At 52.4% G+C, this 16,824-nt stretch overlaps 1 protein-coding gene across 4 annotated transcripts in view; it reads right to left on the bottom strand.

Annotated features, from left to right (window-relative positions):
* ERG (ETS transcription factor ERG) overlaps positions 1-16,824 on the bottom strand; it is a gene marked incomplete at both ends in the record, with an annotated part of 188,192 nt that overhangs the window by 41,723 nt on the left and 129,645 nt on the right. For all 4 annotated transcript variants that reach the window (XM_080696121.1, XM_080696122.1, XM_080696123.1 and 1 more), the window contains one exon: positions 1,850-2,001. In XM_080696121.1, the coding sequence (XP_080552247.1) occupies positions 1,850-2,001 (152 nt within the window). The remainder of the gene's footprint in view (positions 1-1,849; positions 2,002-16,824) is intronic.

The following is a 16,824-nucleotide window of genomic DNA, read 5'->3' as shown; positions in this document are numbered from 1 at the left end:
TTTTTTTTTTTTTTTTTTGGTGGCACTGGGGTTCCTGGAAGCCCTTCTACCTCCGGGCTACACTCCCAGACCTACTTTTATATTTTTATTTGGAAACAGGGTCTCCTAAGCCAGCGCGGCTGGCTTCGAACCTGCGCGATCCTCCTGTCTCCGCCTCCCAAGCGCGGGGATTACAAGCGTGCGCCACCACGCCCGGCCTAGGGATTGCTTTTAAAAGCTGAGTTTAAGTCTGAGAACCCGTCTGCCCTGGACAATGCCCCAAGCCCTCTGCTTTCCTACCACTTAGTCCACATTGACTTTCCTGTGTCTGGATCATATTTATGTCTAGAACATGAATTTCAGCAGTTACTTCACTCACTGCACAAATTTTTAGAAATAATTAATGGTTCATTTTTTTTTATTTGGCTATCTTTATTTTTATTTCTATTTCTATTTTTTTTTTTGGAGGTATTGGGAACTGAACTCGGGCATTTTACCTCCCAGCCACACTCCCTGACCTTTTTTAAAAATTATTTTGAAACAGGGTCTTACTAAGTTTTGAAGATAGCCTCCCACCTGCAATCCTCCTGTTCCTGCCTCCCCAGGGCCGGGCTGCAGGTGTGCACCACCATGCCTGGCTTCATTTGGTGCTCCTTACAATTTGCATTTATGGAGGCCCAGCAATATCTAACTAATGTGAGCCGGCCATAACCAGGTTCTGGAGAGTTCTGTGTACGTGGCGCGCTCATGGTGCCGGTGGTGACGGGCAGAGCAGCTGCTGACTGCACGGCCCGGAGTCCTGTAGCCTCGTGGCTGCGATGGAGAACTGACCACATTGCGCGATCAAGCCCCGTGTGTGTGTGTCCCGTGTGTGCGTGTGTGAACACACATACCTGAGGCTTGACCAATAACCGAAAGGCTTGAGACTTGCAAAACCAGCTCTGGCCGGCTCTCACCGATGCGATTAACTGACTAACCGCCGCCCTGGGCGTGAAGCAACCCCGGAGGGAAGAGCAGGAGGCCTCGGCCTTGGCCTCAGGGAAGAACTGTCTTACGCAAAATCCAACAGGAGCCCGGCTCAGAATCGCTGCTCCAGCCGCCCGGCCGACATCTCGGTGAGCACCTGCTATGTCCCACCTGGCTGGATTGGGTCTGTGCCCTGTTCATCATACAGAGCTCTCCTCTCCTCTAACCCTCACTGGAGGAAGACTCCAGTCTGGCCCTTACTGGACAGGATGTCGCTGATGTCAAACCAGGTGAGGGCACCGCACAGACACAGCCCGGCCAGAGAGACGGCACCGGGCCACCCCCACATCTGGGCTTCGATGAGGATCGAGAAAGAACCTCCGTCTGGGCCTCTGTGCAGACCGAGTCTCTCACTTTACATCACTCAAGGTTGGCTGTCCCTCAATCCAAGCCTCAATCCAAACAAGGACGTGTTTTGGGGGGGCAGGCAAAGGCGGAGATGAGTAGGAAGGAGCCCACAATTCAGGTCCTGCAGTGTCCATGGTCTGACAGCTAGCCAGACTCCTCGGTGATCTCAGGCTCTCTGTTTGTTTCTTTGGGGTATCTTAACTGAACCCAGAGGCATTCTCAGCCACACCATTACCCCTTTTAATTTTTCATTAACAAGGTCTCACTGAGTTTCTGAGGCTGGCCTCGAACCTGAGATCCTCCTGTCTCAGCCTCCCACATCCTGGGATGACCTGGCTTCTCAAGCTCTTTCTCAGGGACTGCACATCAAGACTGGGCACCTGGGACATTGGCACTGCATCCTCTGCAGCCAGAGGGGACTGCCCCGGTGCCGCCTCACGGGGCCACCGGGCTCAGCGACGCCGGCCCCCTGGGGGGGGAGCGCGGGGGCCCTGACCTGCTGGCACGATCACCCTGCGCTCGTTGGTGGTCATGTTGGGGGGCGGCATGTGCTTCTCCTCCAGGTAGCTGCCGTAGCTCATCCCCACGGCGTCCGGGCTGCCCACCATCTTCCCGCCCTTGGCCACGCTGCATTCGTCGGGGGAGTTCCTGGGAGAGAAGGAGACAGATACGTCCATGATTACAGCAGCAGAAGAGATGACTGCAGCCTCCTGTTGCAGAGAGCCGAGGAGGGGCGGGAGGAGGAGGAGGAGGAGGAGGAGGAGGAGGAGGAGGCGGCGGCAAATGCGGGCTCTGCGTGTCTCTGTCCCCCGAGCCCCATGTTGAAGCCCTAACCCCAGTGTAGAGTGCTGAGCGGTGACGCTTTGGGGGTGATTAGAGCCGGGTGAGGCCATGGGACTGGAGCCATGATGGAATCAGTGCCCTTGTCAGCAGAAGAAATCAGAGCACTCTCGCTCGCGCACGCACGCTCTCTGTCTCTGTCTCTGTCTCTGTCTCTCTTCTCCCTCTCCTCGCTCCACCATGTGAGGACACCTGACCCAAGAAGACATTCCCTCCCCAAACACAGACGCGGATGGCACCCCGTCCCTCCACCTCCAGTCTGCACACCTGGGAGAAGGCCAATCCTGTGGTCCTGGTCTGTGGTGCTCGGCCAGGGCAGCACCGCCCCAGCCCTAGCCCCAGCCCAGGCAGTGGAGGTGAAGCTGCCACCAGCTTCTACTCCTTGAACCAGCCTCTTCTGAAACCACCATGTTAAGACACATCTGTGCCAGGTGTCCAGGAGCTCCAGCAGGGTACAGGGGACTGTGATACCCTCATGGCCTCACTGTGTGATCGCAGGCCGGCTTTGCAGATGGGAGCTGGGGCAGCACCGGGGCCCTCGCTGCCCTCCAAGGTTTTTCTCAGAATGACATTTATCTTACAGGTACAGGTTAGAGTCCTGGTGTTGAGTCCACAGCCCTGCAGCCCTCCTTAGGGTCTGGAATTTTAAAGATTTGCAGTCAATGGCACGAGCTGGGGCCGCGCCAAGAAGCCAGGAGAGGTGGGGAGCTGAGGCTGGGAGGTAGCCTGAGAGTGGAGTGGACCCCGAGGACCCCAGAGAACCGGGGACAGGGGCAGGGGAGTAGCCAGGTAGACACAGAGAGGAGGCGGCCGCTGGCTCCATGATCAGCCCCGGCAGTGGTCAGGAAGGCAGTAGCCACTGTTATTTAGGCAAAGACAAGCATGTCTTTCTAGAAAGAAGAAAAATTTAAAGTGAGACATGAGAGCTATAGGAGGACATGGTGAAATCATATGTAATAGGAAAATGCCAAACAGAAAATCCAGCTTAACCAGGGAACGGAGGAATACGTCTCTGCCCTCTCGGGCGGGTAACCCCGGTATACATGGTCAGCCCATAGCCGGTTAGCCCATAGTTTGGGCTCCATCCTCTAAGGTGGGTTTCTGGAAATGTCTCTTAAGCATACACAGATACGTTCATACGTACATACGAATCTATGCTGGGCGCGCCTTCCTGTGAGCCCTCCTTGTCTCTGGATTTTCTATTTCTGCCTGTCTTTAAGGCCGTAGGCTGTACTCGGTGAACTCCTGTTGGCCTGCCTCCCTGCACCCTGTGGGCTGAGCTTTGCACTGAACTTGCAGCAGCATCAGCTACAAGTTTGGCATGGGCTTGACCTTCAAGCCTGAGAAGGTCAAACCCATCTGAAGCAGGAGTGCGCGCTCAGCGGGGCTGAGACTGAAGGGCGACAATGGAGAAGGTCTTTCTGTTAGACCCAGAGGCCACTGCAGCGGTGCAGATAGGAAGGGCCCACCAGAGGCCCAGAGCCCTGGAAAGAGCTTTTCAGCATCTGGGAACTTTGAAATATAGGCTGGTTCTCAGCATTGCTTTCAAATGTGTCTGGAGCTACACGGGGAGGTTAGTAGTCACAGCCAAGAACCAACAGCAGTGGTCTGTGAATAGAAGTTGGAGCCCAGGACCAAGGCCCTGCAGTGGGCCCGGGAACCCACTGCTGGCTGGACACGAACTCACAGCTCACTCACATGAAGGAAATCCTCTACTCATAATGTCTGAGTTCCCATGCAGTGGATCCTGTGTATTTTCAGTGCTGCCCACACAAACAGTATTTCCTCTTGATGGTATTTTTCCTAGCTTCCAACATTGATCTCTAAAGGACCCATCCTAATATCAAAACACAGAAGATCTTGAGATTTAATTTCCTATTCGTCTGGAAAATCCCATCAGTGTGTGTGTTTGGAAGTATTTGTCTCAAGGAGAGAAGTCCCTAGGAAAGAGATGTTAGAGAGATTTGAGTCTTTGGGGAAAGGATTTGAGATGGTCGATGGTACCCAGGTGTAGGGAATAACTCGAAAACAAAGTCCAGAATGAAGTCTAGACTGGAGTCATTTACAAATTCACTTGGGAAACCTTTATTGAGTGCCTGCTGTATACCAGGCACCATCCGTTCTTTCTTCTCTGGTAAGGAGTGAGTACAAAAGATACAGTCCCAGCTGTGTAAAGAGTTATACGGACAGGGGCACTGGGGGCTGTGAACGCCTCAGACAATCTCGTATTCGTTTTCTTTTTAATTATAATAGTTTATTTTCTATATCTGAGGACAAGTGCTCTGGACAAAGATACCAAGTCTCACTATGGTATTAAATACATGCCTCACCCGATCTGGATACAATGGCCTGAGTAAGTGCATTTTGCTAGAGCATTCCAAAATTATGCACAAATACTTAGAAGCGGTGCTTAGTAAAGTCTATTTGTTTTCATTTTATAACCACCAAATGCCAGCATGTGCTATTAAGTCCCCCCACCCCAACTTTCATTGTAGAAAACGTAAAATGAGACTAAATGATCCTATTTTCAAAATGTGTGTCCTTAGAGCAAGAACAAAATACAGGGAGTATGGCTAAGAATAATCAGCCGTTTCACTTCTCTTGACTGTCCTCTACAGAGGGGAGCCCGATTTCCCTCTGCAACGCTAAAGTTGTATTCCTGTGTCAGTGCGGTGCTTTTGAATAAATTTTATTTTCCTGCGCATCCTCAGACTACGTGCCAGAATACGGTCAGGTGCTCATAGAGAGAAAATAGAAAGAAAGAAAAGGGAACTTGTGAGAATTAGCAGAGCAGCCAGTCGAGCAAAGGACGGGGAGAGAATGTGGAGGCGTGAGGAAGGGGAGAGGCCAACCACGCTGTGTGTGTACAGGAACGGGATCTCCATGCGTGTCGCCATCACGTGTACCCACAAGGCACAGGAAAACAAACACGGACGGCACGTACCAACAGAAACCCACGTGAAGTCTGAAGTAGATCGTAAGAATGCTTGCGGGACAAAGCTATGGTGTCAACAATTAAATGAATACACAGGAAACAGGAGTGGAAACATCGCAAGCAGTAAAAGCAGCCCCCGGGCGAGGCGACCACTGACGGCTGCTAGACGCAGGTGCTGGTGTATCGAGAGCTTTCTACTGCCAGAGCAGAGAGAAGGACCCCGATTACAAGGTCCAAGATGCCCCCAAGACAAACACAGATGAGCTCTTTGGCACCCGTGAATCTTTTCTGGCTGACTTAGAGAGGTTTCTCTCCGGGCTCCTCAGAACCCGGCGATGCAGTAAACTATATTGTTCGCGGCATCTCACAACAGATCTAAGAATATTTCTCCAGGGCCAGGCCGGCCGGTGGCAAAGCTGTGTGTTCAGGCACGCAGCTGTCCGCTGCTTTAGCTGCAGAAATCCAGAGACAGCGTGCGCCCACCATCCTTCCACACACCCTTCTGTGCAGCGCTGCTTTGAGAAGGCGCTGGCCAGCCGGAGAAATCAGATACAAAAAAAGTGAATAATAAAAAAATTTAAAAATTGAGATGCAATGCTATGGCTTCCTTACTTCCTACAGTCGTCTAACCTCTAGATTTTAAAGTGAATTCGTCAGCATTAAAGGCCAATGTTAGTGTCCCTGAGCATATAATGTACTGTCAAAACAAACAAACAAATCTTTACGGGATTTATTTGATTTGTGTGTGTGTGTATGGTGCTGGGGGTGGAACCCAGGGACATTCTACCTCTGGGCTACACCCCCAGCCATATTTTATTTTTATTTTTTATTTTGAAACAGAGACTCACTGAGTTGCAATGGGCCTCACTAAATAGCTGAGGCTGTCCGCGAACTGCGATCCTCCTGTCTCAGCCTCCCAAATGCTGGGATGACAAGCGTGCCCACCACGCCGGCTTGATTCTTTTCGTTTGAACATTTCTTTACTGTAGTAAGGCTGGTTCCAAACTCTTTTTATGTATTTACACTACAATAAATGTATGAGTGAGGCAATGATTTTTTTATTTATTTGTTTATTTATTGTGGTCCTGGGAACTGAATGAGAGGTATTCTACCTCTGAGCTACACCCCCAGCCCTTTAATATTTTTGTGTTTTGAAAGAGGGTCTCGCTGGGTTGTTGAATCTCACTACACTGCTGAGGCTGATCTTGAACCTGTGCCTCTCCTGTCTCACGCTCCACAGTACTGGGCTTGCACGTCTCACCTTGCCCAGGTTGGGACGAGGCTTGTAAAAGGTGCTTAGGGTGTGCTAGGTGCTCTGTTATTGATTCAGTTCATCTGCAGAACGCTATGAGGTAAACACAGCCATGTGCTGATAAGTACTCCTGGGGTTTAATTTTTTTTTAATTTGGAAACAGGGTGTCCTAAGCCAGCATGCGCGGCTGGCTTTGAACCTGCGCGATCCTCCTGTCTCTGCCTCCCAAGCGCGGGGATTACAGCGTGCGCCACCACGCCCGGCTTCTCCTGTGGTTTAAATCTGGAGGGTCCCACGAAGTCCCCTGTGTTCAGAAGTAGGGCTTTGGGAAGTGCTTGATCCTTAGGAGCCTGACCTCCTTGGAGGGTCAACCACTCCCCCCCCCCCCGCATGGCTAAGAGCACAGCTGGGAGGCAGGACCGAGATGGAGGAAGTGGGTCCCTGGGCGTGCCCCGGAAGGATTTATCTTCCCCTTCCTCCCTCTCCCTTGCTCTCTTCTTCCACTGCCATGAGCCGAGCAGCTCTCCTCTGCCACGCCCTTCCGTCCGCCTGGATGGTCTTCTGCCCCACCTCCGGCTCGAAGCCGTGGAGCAGCCCACCACAGACTGACCTCTGAAACCATGAGCCAGGACCAAGCTTTCCTCCTTCTGACTTGTTCTTTCCCCATCTTTTGGTCACAGCAACAAAAAGCCGACCAACACAAGGACATTTCAGTCAAGAGCAGACCATATACGATGGTGATCCTGTTAGATTTTGTCGCCTAGTAGCATGGTAGCTGTCTTAGTTTGTATAAATACAGCCAGTCAAAGACCAGGACAGAAGCCAGAGCATTGAGAGAGGAGTCCATCTGACCTGTAAGATTAAGTGGAACTGAACCTAAGGACACGTTTCTCAAGACATATCCTGCCATTAAGAGATGCGTGTCTGGCCGGGTGTGGTGGCGCATGCTTGAAATCCCAGCATTCAGGAGACTGAGACCAGAGGATCACGGTTCATGGACAGCCTCAGCCACCCGCAAGGCCCTTCGGAACTCAGTGAGACTCTGTTTCAAAAATAAAAAGAATAAAAATAGGGCTGGGGATGTTACTCGGAGGTAGAATGCCACTGGTCCCATCCCCAGTACTGCAGAGAGAGAGAGAGAGACAGAGACAGAGACAGAGACAGAGACACAGAGAACGAACGAGAGAGATTCCTGTCCGTGCTGTGGAAGAGCAGCAACTCTTCCACAGAAGAAGCAGAGAGTCAGGAACTGTGCCTGAGGCCACACAACAACCAGCGGCAGCAGAACTGGGCTTTGACGCTGGATGGGCGAGGTCCTGGGTTCAAGCTCTCAATCACCACACTCTGTGACCTCACTGAGCCAATCCCCATGAGGAGTCTCTTTCACAGACGTAAAACGTAGCTGGATGGACCCATGGCTGAGTCCATTCCATTGCTCCTGAGTATTCTGCAAAGAATACCCTCAGCATGGTCCCGAAGAGAGCTATGGAGCAGTGGTGAACTGAGCGGCGGTGGCCACACAGGAACGAGATGGAGCTTCCTGGGGAACACTGAAAATGGAAGTGTTTATTTGGGCATCTGTGTGCATTTTGATGTTTGGTTAGAAACTATTAGCTTGATTTGCAGCTACATGCCATGGGCTCCTCCCCAGGCCTTCATGGAGGCGCTCGGCAGGGTTCATGTTCTACACGGATGATGGATGAACATTCCCAAGCGTGACGGTCAATTGGATCAGGCCAGAAAGGCAGAGTGGGAATGAATCCAACTCCAGTCCTGGGCCCCAGAAGAGAGAATCAAGGACCCGCACAGGCGCCAGAGCACTGGGAGAGGGGCCCCTCTGACCTGTAGGATGAAGTGGGACTCAACCCAAGACCAAAGCCTCGTTTGGCAGTTTCTGTACATAATAACCTTAAAAAGAGAGGGAGAGGTAATGTGCCTGTAAAAACACACTGAGAAATATAAACGAGGTCTTTGGAAAACAAAATAAACTTGGCGTGTGGCATTCGTTTGCTCACATCAGAGCGCACTCACTACTCACGGAGGGGCGCGTTCCATCATGGAAAGAGCCCGCGGTGGAATGGCACGGCGCAGCCATCAGCTGGACAGGCGCGGGGCCTCGGCCTGTGAATGGCCCTCATTTATCCACGAATGTCAAAGAACCCAGCTCCGAGCCCTTCAGCCACATCAAACCCATGATTCACCCACCCCTCGGGAGTTAGTGGTGACACTGGGACGCTGTGGGGAGAGTCAGAGGCAGGTCAACTTGGAATCTGGGAATCAGTGCGTCTTCTCTGAGTGGGTACCACAAAGTGCTCGGTCTATCAGATGGCTGTTCTCCAACACCCCGCCTTGCTGCCCTGGCTGCATCCGTGCCTGGAGACCCCCTCTGCTTTGGTCCCCATCACCTGCTTCTGGAGTTCTCTTGTCCTTCACCGGCAGACAATCTCTCTCCTGATATCAGGGTTTCTTCCCCAGGTACAAATCCAAGATGGCCACGTCTAACCTAATATCTTCCTAGGCCCACAGCCCCTTAGAGTGAATCCAAATTCCCTAGATACCTGTCCCCGGGGCTCCTAATATACCCCTTCATTGACAAATAAGTCTAGGGTATCTCTCTATGCCAGGTGCTGCCCCAGGTCCCGTGTGCAAGCACTCCCTTGATGTCACTGGCCCTGTGCTCAAAGTCAACACCCCACATCAGCCCTGCCCCTCTGCCCACTGGGGCCTGGGCTTGGGCTGTTGCTGTTGTCAGTGCCCGGCATCTCTACCCCTGGCTCCCTGGAGCCTGCTGTATGTACCTGCCCAGCTCATCTCTAGGGCCCCAGCTCTAGGGGTGCGTTTGTTCACTGAGTGTCTCTGAGATGCGTGAGTGAGCCGGGCGTGGTGGCCCATGCTTGTAATCCCAGCATTCGGGAGGCTGAGACAGGAGGATCGCGGTTCACCAACTGCCTCAGCTACTTAGACCCTTGGCTACTTAGTGAGACCCTGTTTCAACATAAAGAATAAAAAATAGGGTTGAGAGTATAGCTCGGAGGTAGAATGAGCCTGGGTTCCATCCCCAGTACTACAAAAAGGAGGGAGGGAGGGAGGGAGGGAGAGAGAGAGAGAGAGAGAGAGAGAGAGAGAGAGATGGGAGATGGGTGAGTGAATGAAGAATGTGTCCACAGCTATAACTATGCATAACTGGCCCAGTAAAAGCCCCTTACTCTGGGAATAAGGAAATCAACGCTGACCTTGGATGCATGGTCTCCTAAGGCGCACCTGCACCATTTATACATAGGATGGCGCGCCCCCTAGAGGCGGCTGTGAGAACACCTGAGGCAGAATAATGTTTTGGGAACATGTGTTTGTTTGTTGGTCGGTTGGTTGGTTAGTTGGCTGTCTCAGCCTCCCAAGAGCAGGGATCACAAGCGTGCGCCACCACGCCCGGCTTTGGGAACATGTTTTGCAAATTGCACGCGTGTGCGTGTTGTGTGCCTGTCTCTGGCACCCGGTTCACGAGCACACCTTGGTAGGCCGGTAGGCAGGCTAACGCTTACTATCATGCAGTTTCAAGCGCATCCATGCCACCTGCCCTTTGAACTCTCTTGGTGGTTTACCAGGTGGAGGGGCTGCCAGGAGGGTAGGTGGAGGCTCTCTTTGGTAGCTCCGCCCAGAGTCCAGGGCCACAGCCAGGAGATGCCCCGCAGAGGGGCTGGCACAGCAGCCAATCCCATCCCAATCCCATCCTACCTCTGGGACTTTCTTTACCAGGACCCTAAAAGCCCAGCTGAGCAAACTCCTATTCAAGTTCCATAGCGTGAATCCCAGTCCCCACCAAAGGTATTTTTAGGACCCCAGACAAGGAGGGGATTGTCTGAGAGCTGCAGGGTAATTTGTGGGCCTGTTTTATTTCTGAATCAGAGGCCGTGGAAAAGCCGCTTCAGACCCCTGGCCCGAGCGCCGGGCGGGGCTCGCGGTGATTCATGGAGAACTCTGGCCTCCAGCCGAAACGCTAGCTGTTTGTCTTCACAGCTGCGTGTTATTTTTACCCTTACTAAACATTCTCTCTTACACCTGGAATTTCTGTTTCTTCCCAACAGTCCCGTTCCTTCCCCCTTCTCCAACAGCAGCCAAAGAGAAAATTAATTAAAAAGTCGCCACCACCAGCTCGCCAACAGTTAGCTCTTTGTCCCCGAAAGGGGCTTGGAGTCTCCGGGAAAAATTTGCATTATTTAAGCCTATGTCTCTCTTTACAGCTGAAATGGACCACACTGCGTCGAGAGCTCGGAAACTGGGCACGGGGTGGGGACTGAATCATTAGGGGTTTGTAATTTGGAAACAGAATATTCTATAGTAAGGTTTCCACAAACAGTCACATAACCGGGGTCAGCGGTGACATCTTTCTGACCTTACAAACCCCTTTAGTTCTGTTTGAAATGTTTTCATTTTTTCAGAGAGGGAAAAAAATAACCTCTCTGCTTCAGGGGTTTTTTGTCTGTTTCTTTTTGTTTTGTTTTGCTTTCTTTCTTTTTTTGTGTGGTACTGGGGATGGAACCCAGGGGCATTCTACCTCTGAGCTATACCCCCAGCCCTAATTTTTAGTCTTTATTTTGAAACAAGGTCTCACTGGGTTGCAAAGGGCCTCACTAAGTAGTAGCTGAGGCTGGCTGTGAACTGTGATCCTCCTGTCTCAGCCTCCTGAATGAGTTTATTTTTATGTCTTATTTTCTTCAGTACTAAGGCTTGGACCCAGAGGCATTCTACCTCCAAGTTACAGCCCTAACCCTTTTTATTCTGAGACAGGGACTCGCCGATTTTCTGAGAGTCTTGTTAAGTTGCTGAGACTGGCCCTGAACCTGTAATCCTGCTGTCTCAGCCTCCCAAGTACTGGGATTACAGGTCTGTACCATCACACCCAGCTTCAGGTTTTTATTCTGATAGTGAGGCTATATAAACTCTGATTAAAATAAATGAATTCACTTTCAAGACAGAAAATAGTCCCGTTCTGCCACGGACAGCAGACATAGCAGCCAGTGGCACTCACCTGTAGCAAGGCTTATCTCCTCCTTTACAAAATGATGCCCCTGCCCCTGCCCCTGCCCCTGCCCTTGCCCCTGGCTAAGACAAAGATAGTGTTGAGGGACTGTGGAGGAAAAGGGACGAGGAAGGTCTCTCCTACACACAGAGGCAGACGTGACGTCCTTTCTAGCCTCAATCCAGGTCTGTCTCTCAACCCACGTCTCAGTTCTGGTGCCCAGAGACTTGACCCTGCACACTCAAGGCCCCTCACAAGGGACGAGCGTCTGCCACCTGACCCACCACCTGGACTGACTGTGGGTGTCCCCCTTCAATACCCACCTGGAAATCCCAGACCCCTTTATGAGGAGGTGGGGCCTCCTAGGTCAGGAGAGTGGAGTACCCCCAAAGTAGATCAGTGCTCTTAGAAAGGAGAACTCTCTTGTCCTTCCCCTTACTCAAGGTTGAAGCAAGAAACCACCTCTAGGAAGCAGGCAGCGGGTTCTCACCAGCCCCCAAATCTGCTGGTGATTTGAGGGGGGCTTCCCAGCCTCTGGAAGGAACAGAAAGCCTTTCTGTCATGCGCAAGCCACCCAGTCTGCGGTGTTCTTGTTAAAGCGGCCTCAGCCGACAGAGGCACTGGCCATGACAGTTAGAAAAAAATCATCCGTTTTGACAGTCTGCATCGCTGTTGCCACCCACAGCTTGGAAAGAGGCCCAGCTTAATTAGGAGGCGTCTCCTAGGCCAGCGGAGTCAGAGCCCGGAGGCAAAGGGAGCATGCGTGACTGGTCTTGTGGTTTCACTGTCCTGCAGTAAGGTGCACGGTTCTATAGACAAGGTCAGAAAATACGGGTGACATCAAACCCTGGAGCCCAAAGGAACAGGCCAGGAGGCCAGACCGCACGGGCCACTTTCAAATATAAACACAGACTGCATAGGAAATGACAGGGCCTGACATTAGAAGTCCTTCTGTCAAGATTTTACTCCCTAGCAGCTGGGCAGGGCTGCCCAGTGACACATAGGGCCATGAACAGCCACCATCTCGCCCTGAGGACTCTCTGGTTTTCATTTCAGCTTAACAAGGATTTACAAGCACCTGGAAATGCTCAGATTGCAGCCGCTGGCCACACTGTGGTTTTTAAGATATGTCTTCATTTGGAGCTACCTCGTGAGATTCACGCAAAGGGGCGTGCAGGTCGACTGACCCGCTGGGAGCAAACCAAAGTCGACGTTTTTAAAGTCTGCACCATGCCGGGCGCGGTGGCGCACGCTTGTAATCCCCGCGCTTGGGAGGCGGAGACAAGAGGATCGCGCAGGTTTGAAGCCAGCCGCGTGCGCTGGCTTAAGAGACCCTGTTTCCAAATAAAAAGTATAAAAATAGGTCTGGGAGTGTAGCCCAGAGGTAGAAGGGTTTCCAGGAACCCCAGTACCACCAAAAAAAACAAAAAAACAAAAACAAAAAAAAAAAACAAGTCTGCACCGTAAGGGCCGGGCGTGGTGGCGCACGCTTGTAATCTCCATGCTTCAGAGGCCAAGACAGGAGGATCGCACAGGTTTGAAGCCAGCCTCAGCTACTGAGTGAGGCTCTCAGCAACTTAGTGAGACTGTTTCCAAATAAAATGTAAAATAGGTCTGGCAGTATAGCCTGGAGGTAAAAAGACCCTGGGTTCCACCCCTAGTACTACACACACACACACACACACACACAATCTACAGTGCACTGTAAATCACCCTTGAGCCAAGCACCTGAGATAATGATTAGGGGGATTTGCTTGTTGTTTTCTTTGCATATTTATATAAATTTTAATCCACGAATGCAAAAAAAATCTACACTATAGATAAGAAGTCAAAATGCAGCTAGTGCTTGTACTCGATGTCTCTCTCTAAGTGAGAGTGAGGACCTCAGGGTCCTGCTTGCCTGTCAACGGGAAGACGTTTTAGTGCTCCCAGGTCTTGAGGCGTGCCACCCCTGGGCTCATCCTTCCACTCTCCAGTAGCTCATGCCCTAGGAAGTCACAGCAAGTGAAGCCCGGCAGCAGGGGGCGCACTGGAGGCGGGCGCTGGCACTCCAGCCCCCCCCCCCCAGGAAAAGGGCTGGCTCTGTGTGTAGGAGAGACCTTCCTCGTCCCTTTTCCTCCACAGTCCCTCAACACTATCTTTGTCTTAGCCAGGGGCAGGGGCAGGGGCAGGGGCAGGGGCAGGGGCATCATTTTGTAAAGGAGGAGATAAGCCTTGCTACAGGTGAGTGCCACTGGCTGCTATGTCTGCTGTCCGTGGCAGAACGGGACTATTTTCTGTCTTGAAAGTGAATTCATTTATTTTAATCAGAGTTTATATAGCCTCACTATCAGAATAAAAACCTGAAGCTGGGTGTGATGGTACAGACCTGTAATCCCAGTACTTGGGAGGCTGAGACAGCAGGATTACAGGTTCAGGGCCAGTCTCAGCAACTTAACAAGACTCTCAGAAAATCGGCGAGTCCCTGTCTAGCCTCAGTCCAGGTCTGTCTCTCAACCCACGTCTCAGTTCTGGTGCCCAGAGACTTGACCCTGCACACTCAAGGCCCCTCACAAAGGACGAGCGTCTGCCACCTGACCCACCACCCGGACTGACTGTGGGTGTCCCCCTTCAATACCCGCCTGTAAAATCCCAGACCCCTTTATGAGGAGGTGGGGCCTCTTAGGTCAGGAGAGTGGAGTACCCCCAAAGTAGATCAGTGCTTGGTGGCTAGCCCTCCACGGCAGATCAGCATCCCCAGGACTGCCCCCTCCAGCCTGGCTCCTCAGATGGGGCTGGCAGCCCAGATGCCCGTCCGTGTGTCCAGGAGAAAGCAGCCTACATATCCGTGCTCACCAGCATGGAGCTAGACCTAGCGTGCTTAAAGCGCGCTCAGTAAGTCGGCATCGTCTGTGGATCTGACGCGAGACCGTCCTCTACTGGCCCCCAGGACACTTCTGGTCCCCAGGTGAGGTGCTTCTCAGTCCCATGGATGAACTCTGTGCTGTTCCCTCCCCTGCATCCCTCAGGCAGCCAGCTGGACCCCAAAGAGAGACTCGACTCCCACCCACCCACCTCTCAATGCTCTGCAAGGCCCCAGCGCCTCCTGGCGAGCCATCAATCCTATCCTGATCACCTCACTACTTCCCGTCCAGCCACGTTGAGCCCTTCGGAGTCAGAGAACTGGCCACCCCTGGGCATGCTGGTTTGGAGTTCTGAAAACAGAATGGCCCCACCCGCCACTGTCCAGCATAGCGGCCCTGGTATCATCCGGCATGGTGGGTGGTTTCTTGTGTTAACCCAGCTAGGCTGTAGTGACTTAAATGGTCACTTAGGCATCAAGATACTTGGTAGACATGCTTAATATCTGCAATCAGCTGACCTTACCTAGAGGGAACTGACAGGAATAATGTACGTGGGCCACCTCTTGTCAGTTGAGCGGCCGAAGAGTAAAACCTGAAGTTTCCCAGAGAAGAAATTCTGCCTCAATACTGTAATTAAAAATCCTTCTGAGCCGGGCGCGGTGGGCACGCCTGTAATCGCCGTGCCGGGGAGGTGGAGACAGGAGGATCACGCAGGTTCGAAGCCAGCCGCGCTGGCTTAAGAGACCCTGTTTCCAGATTTTTTTTTTTTAAAAAAAAGTATAAAATAGGTCTGGGAGTGTTGCCTGGAGGTAGAAGGGTTTTCAGAAACCCCAGGACCACCCAAAAAAGAAAAAGAAAAGAAATCCTGCTGAAGCTTTCAGCCTGCCTGCATATTACAGCATCTCCAGCCCCTGCAACTGCTTGAGCCAGTTCCTTAACATAAAGCTCTTACAATATTAAAATAGCCTATAGTTTCCATTTCTCTGGAGAACTCACAGGTCCAGGCAAAACCCCCCAACTCACAAGTCCAGCAGGCACTAAGCTCCTCCAAACCAAGCATGAGTGTCCAGCTCGTCTCTTCCATGAAGAGGGCTAACACCTGTGCCCCCCACCCCCGGGTCCCCAGGCATCCCAGAGGGTGGGGAGTGATGACGTTGGTGAGTGGTTGACATCTGTCCTGTCAATGAATGCCACCAACATGCGAGGCTCTGAGCGATGCCCCTGGACCCGCACTGCACACCTGGCCAGACATTTTCCATCAAGGGGGCAAACGGACCCTGCTCAAAGGCGCAGGGAGGCGACTCTGTTCTTTCAATAGATAGCACTTTTCAAGCAACCCGCCAGGACCATGCCCCAAAGAGAGCAGGTGACATCACCTGCCTCGGAGCTGAGCTGTGCCTGGGCACCCATGATGGTGGTGTCCTGAGTAACGGTCAGAGCTGAGCTGTTCCTGGGCACCCATGATGGTGGTGTCCTGAGTAACGGTCAGAGCTGAGCTGTGCCTGGGCACCCATGATGGTGGTGTCCTGAGTAACGGTCAGAGCTGAGCTGTGCCTGGGCACCCATGATGGTGGTGTCCTGAGTAACGGTCGGAGCTGAGCTGTGCCTGGGCACCCATGATGGTGGTGTCCTGAGTAACGGTCGGAGCTGAGCTGTGCCTGGGCACCCATGATGGTGGTGTCCTGAGTAACGGTCGGAGCTGAGCTGTGCCTGGGCACCCATGATGGTGGTGTCCTGAGTAACGGTGTGACTGGAGCTTTAGAAATCCCAAGACAGGAAGAGCCTTGGGTTCCTACTGTTTCCTTGCAGGGGAATGCCCAGGACCCCAGAATAAGACATCCCATCCCAGGCAGAGACCCTGAGGCCAGACTCCATCTGCCTGCATGTAGGACCACACAGGAGCTGTCCTCATCCATCTGGGCCAGAGGACTCTGGGAAACTGTCTTTGTGTCTTTCTTGGGGACTGATGCCCTCTTCCTAGGATTCAAAGCTGCCTGCTCCTGTCCTGGGGCTCTGGGTGACCACCACAGGCTGGGACAGCCACCTACACCTGGCCAGGAGGACGAGTGGCCATCAGCCACTGACCGAGGGTCGTGTTCCACAAACAGAAGGCCTACTGCATTTAGTTTATAAATTCTAGAGGACTGTGAGAACAAGAGAAACACCTGCTTCTGTGATATTGTTCTCACCTTCCACATGGTCAGCTTGCTGAGGCTTGCTATGCCCTGACTGGCCTTCCTGCAGCGGGGCCCCGGCCAGAGCCCTGGACTAGGCCAAGGGCAGCCATGATGCTCCCTGCCATTGGGAAACCTTTCCCGGAGATGTGTCTCCTCCCTCAGTCCCCACTCTTTGGCGAGCTCACACCACAGGTGCATTTCTTACAGACAGAAATTAGCCTCTGAGGTTGGTTCCATAACTTGGCCATTATGAACTTCTAGAAACATGGGTATACATGTATTATCAGAGTATTCTGAGCCGGGCCTGGTGGCCCAGGCTTGTAATCCTAGTACTTGGGAGGCTGAGACAGGAGGATCGCAGGTTCATGGCCAACCTCGGCTACTTAGTGAGGCCCTCTGCAACTTAG

Source organism: Muscardinus avellanarius, assembly GCF_963383645.1.
Source record: "Muscardinus avellanarius genome assembly, chromosome: 5".
Taxonomy (NCBI): Eukaryota; Metazoa; Chordata; class Mammalia; order Rodentia; family Gliridae; genus Muscardinus; species Muscardinus avellanarius.
The sequence above is the reverse complement of the archived record's forward strand: the minus strand, read 5'-3'. Positions and strand labels throughout refer to the sequence as shown.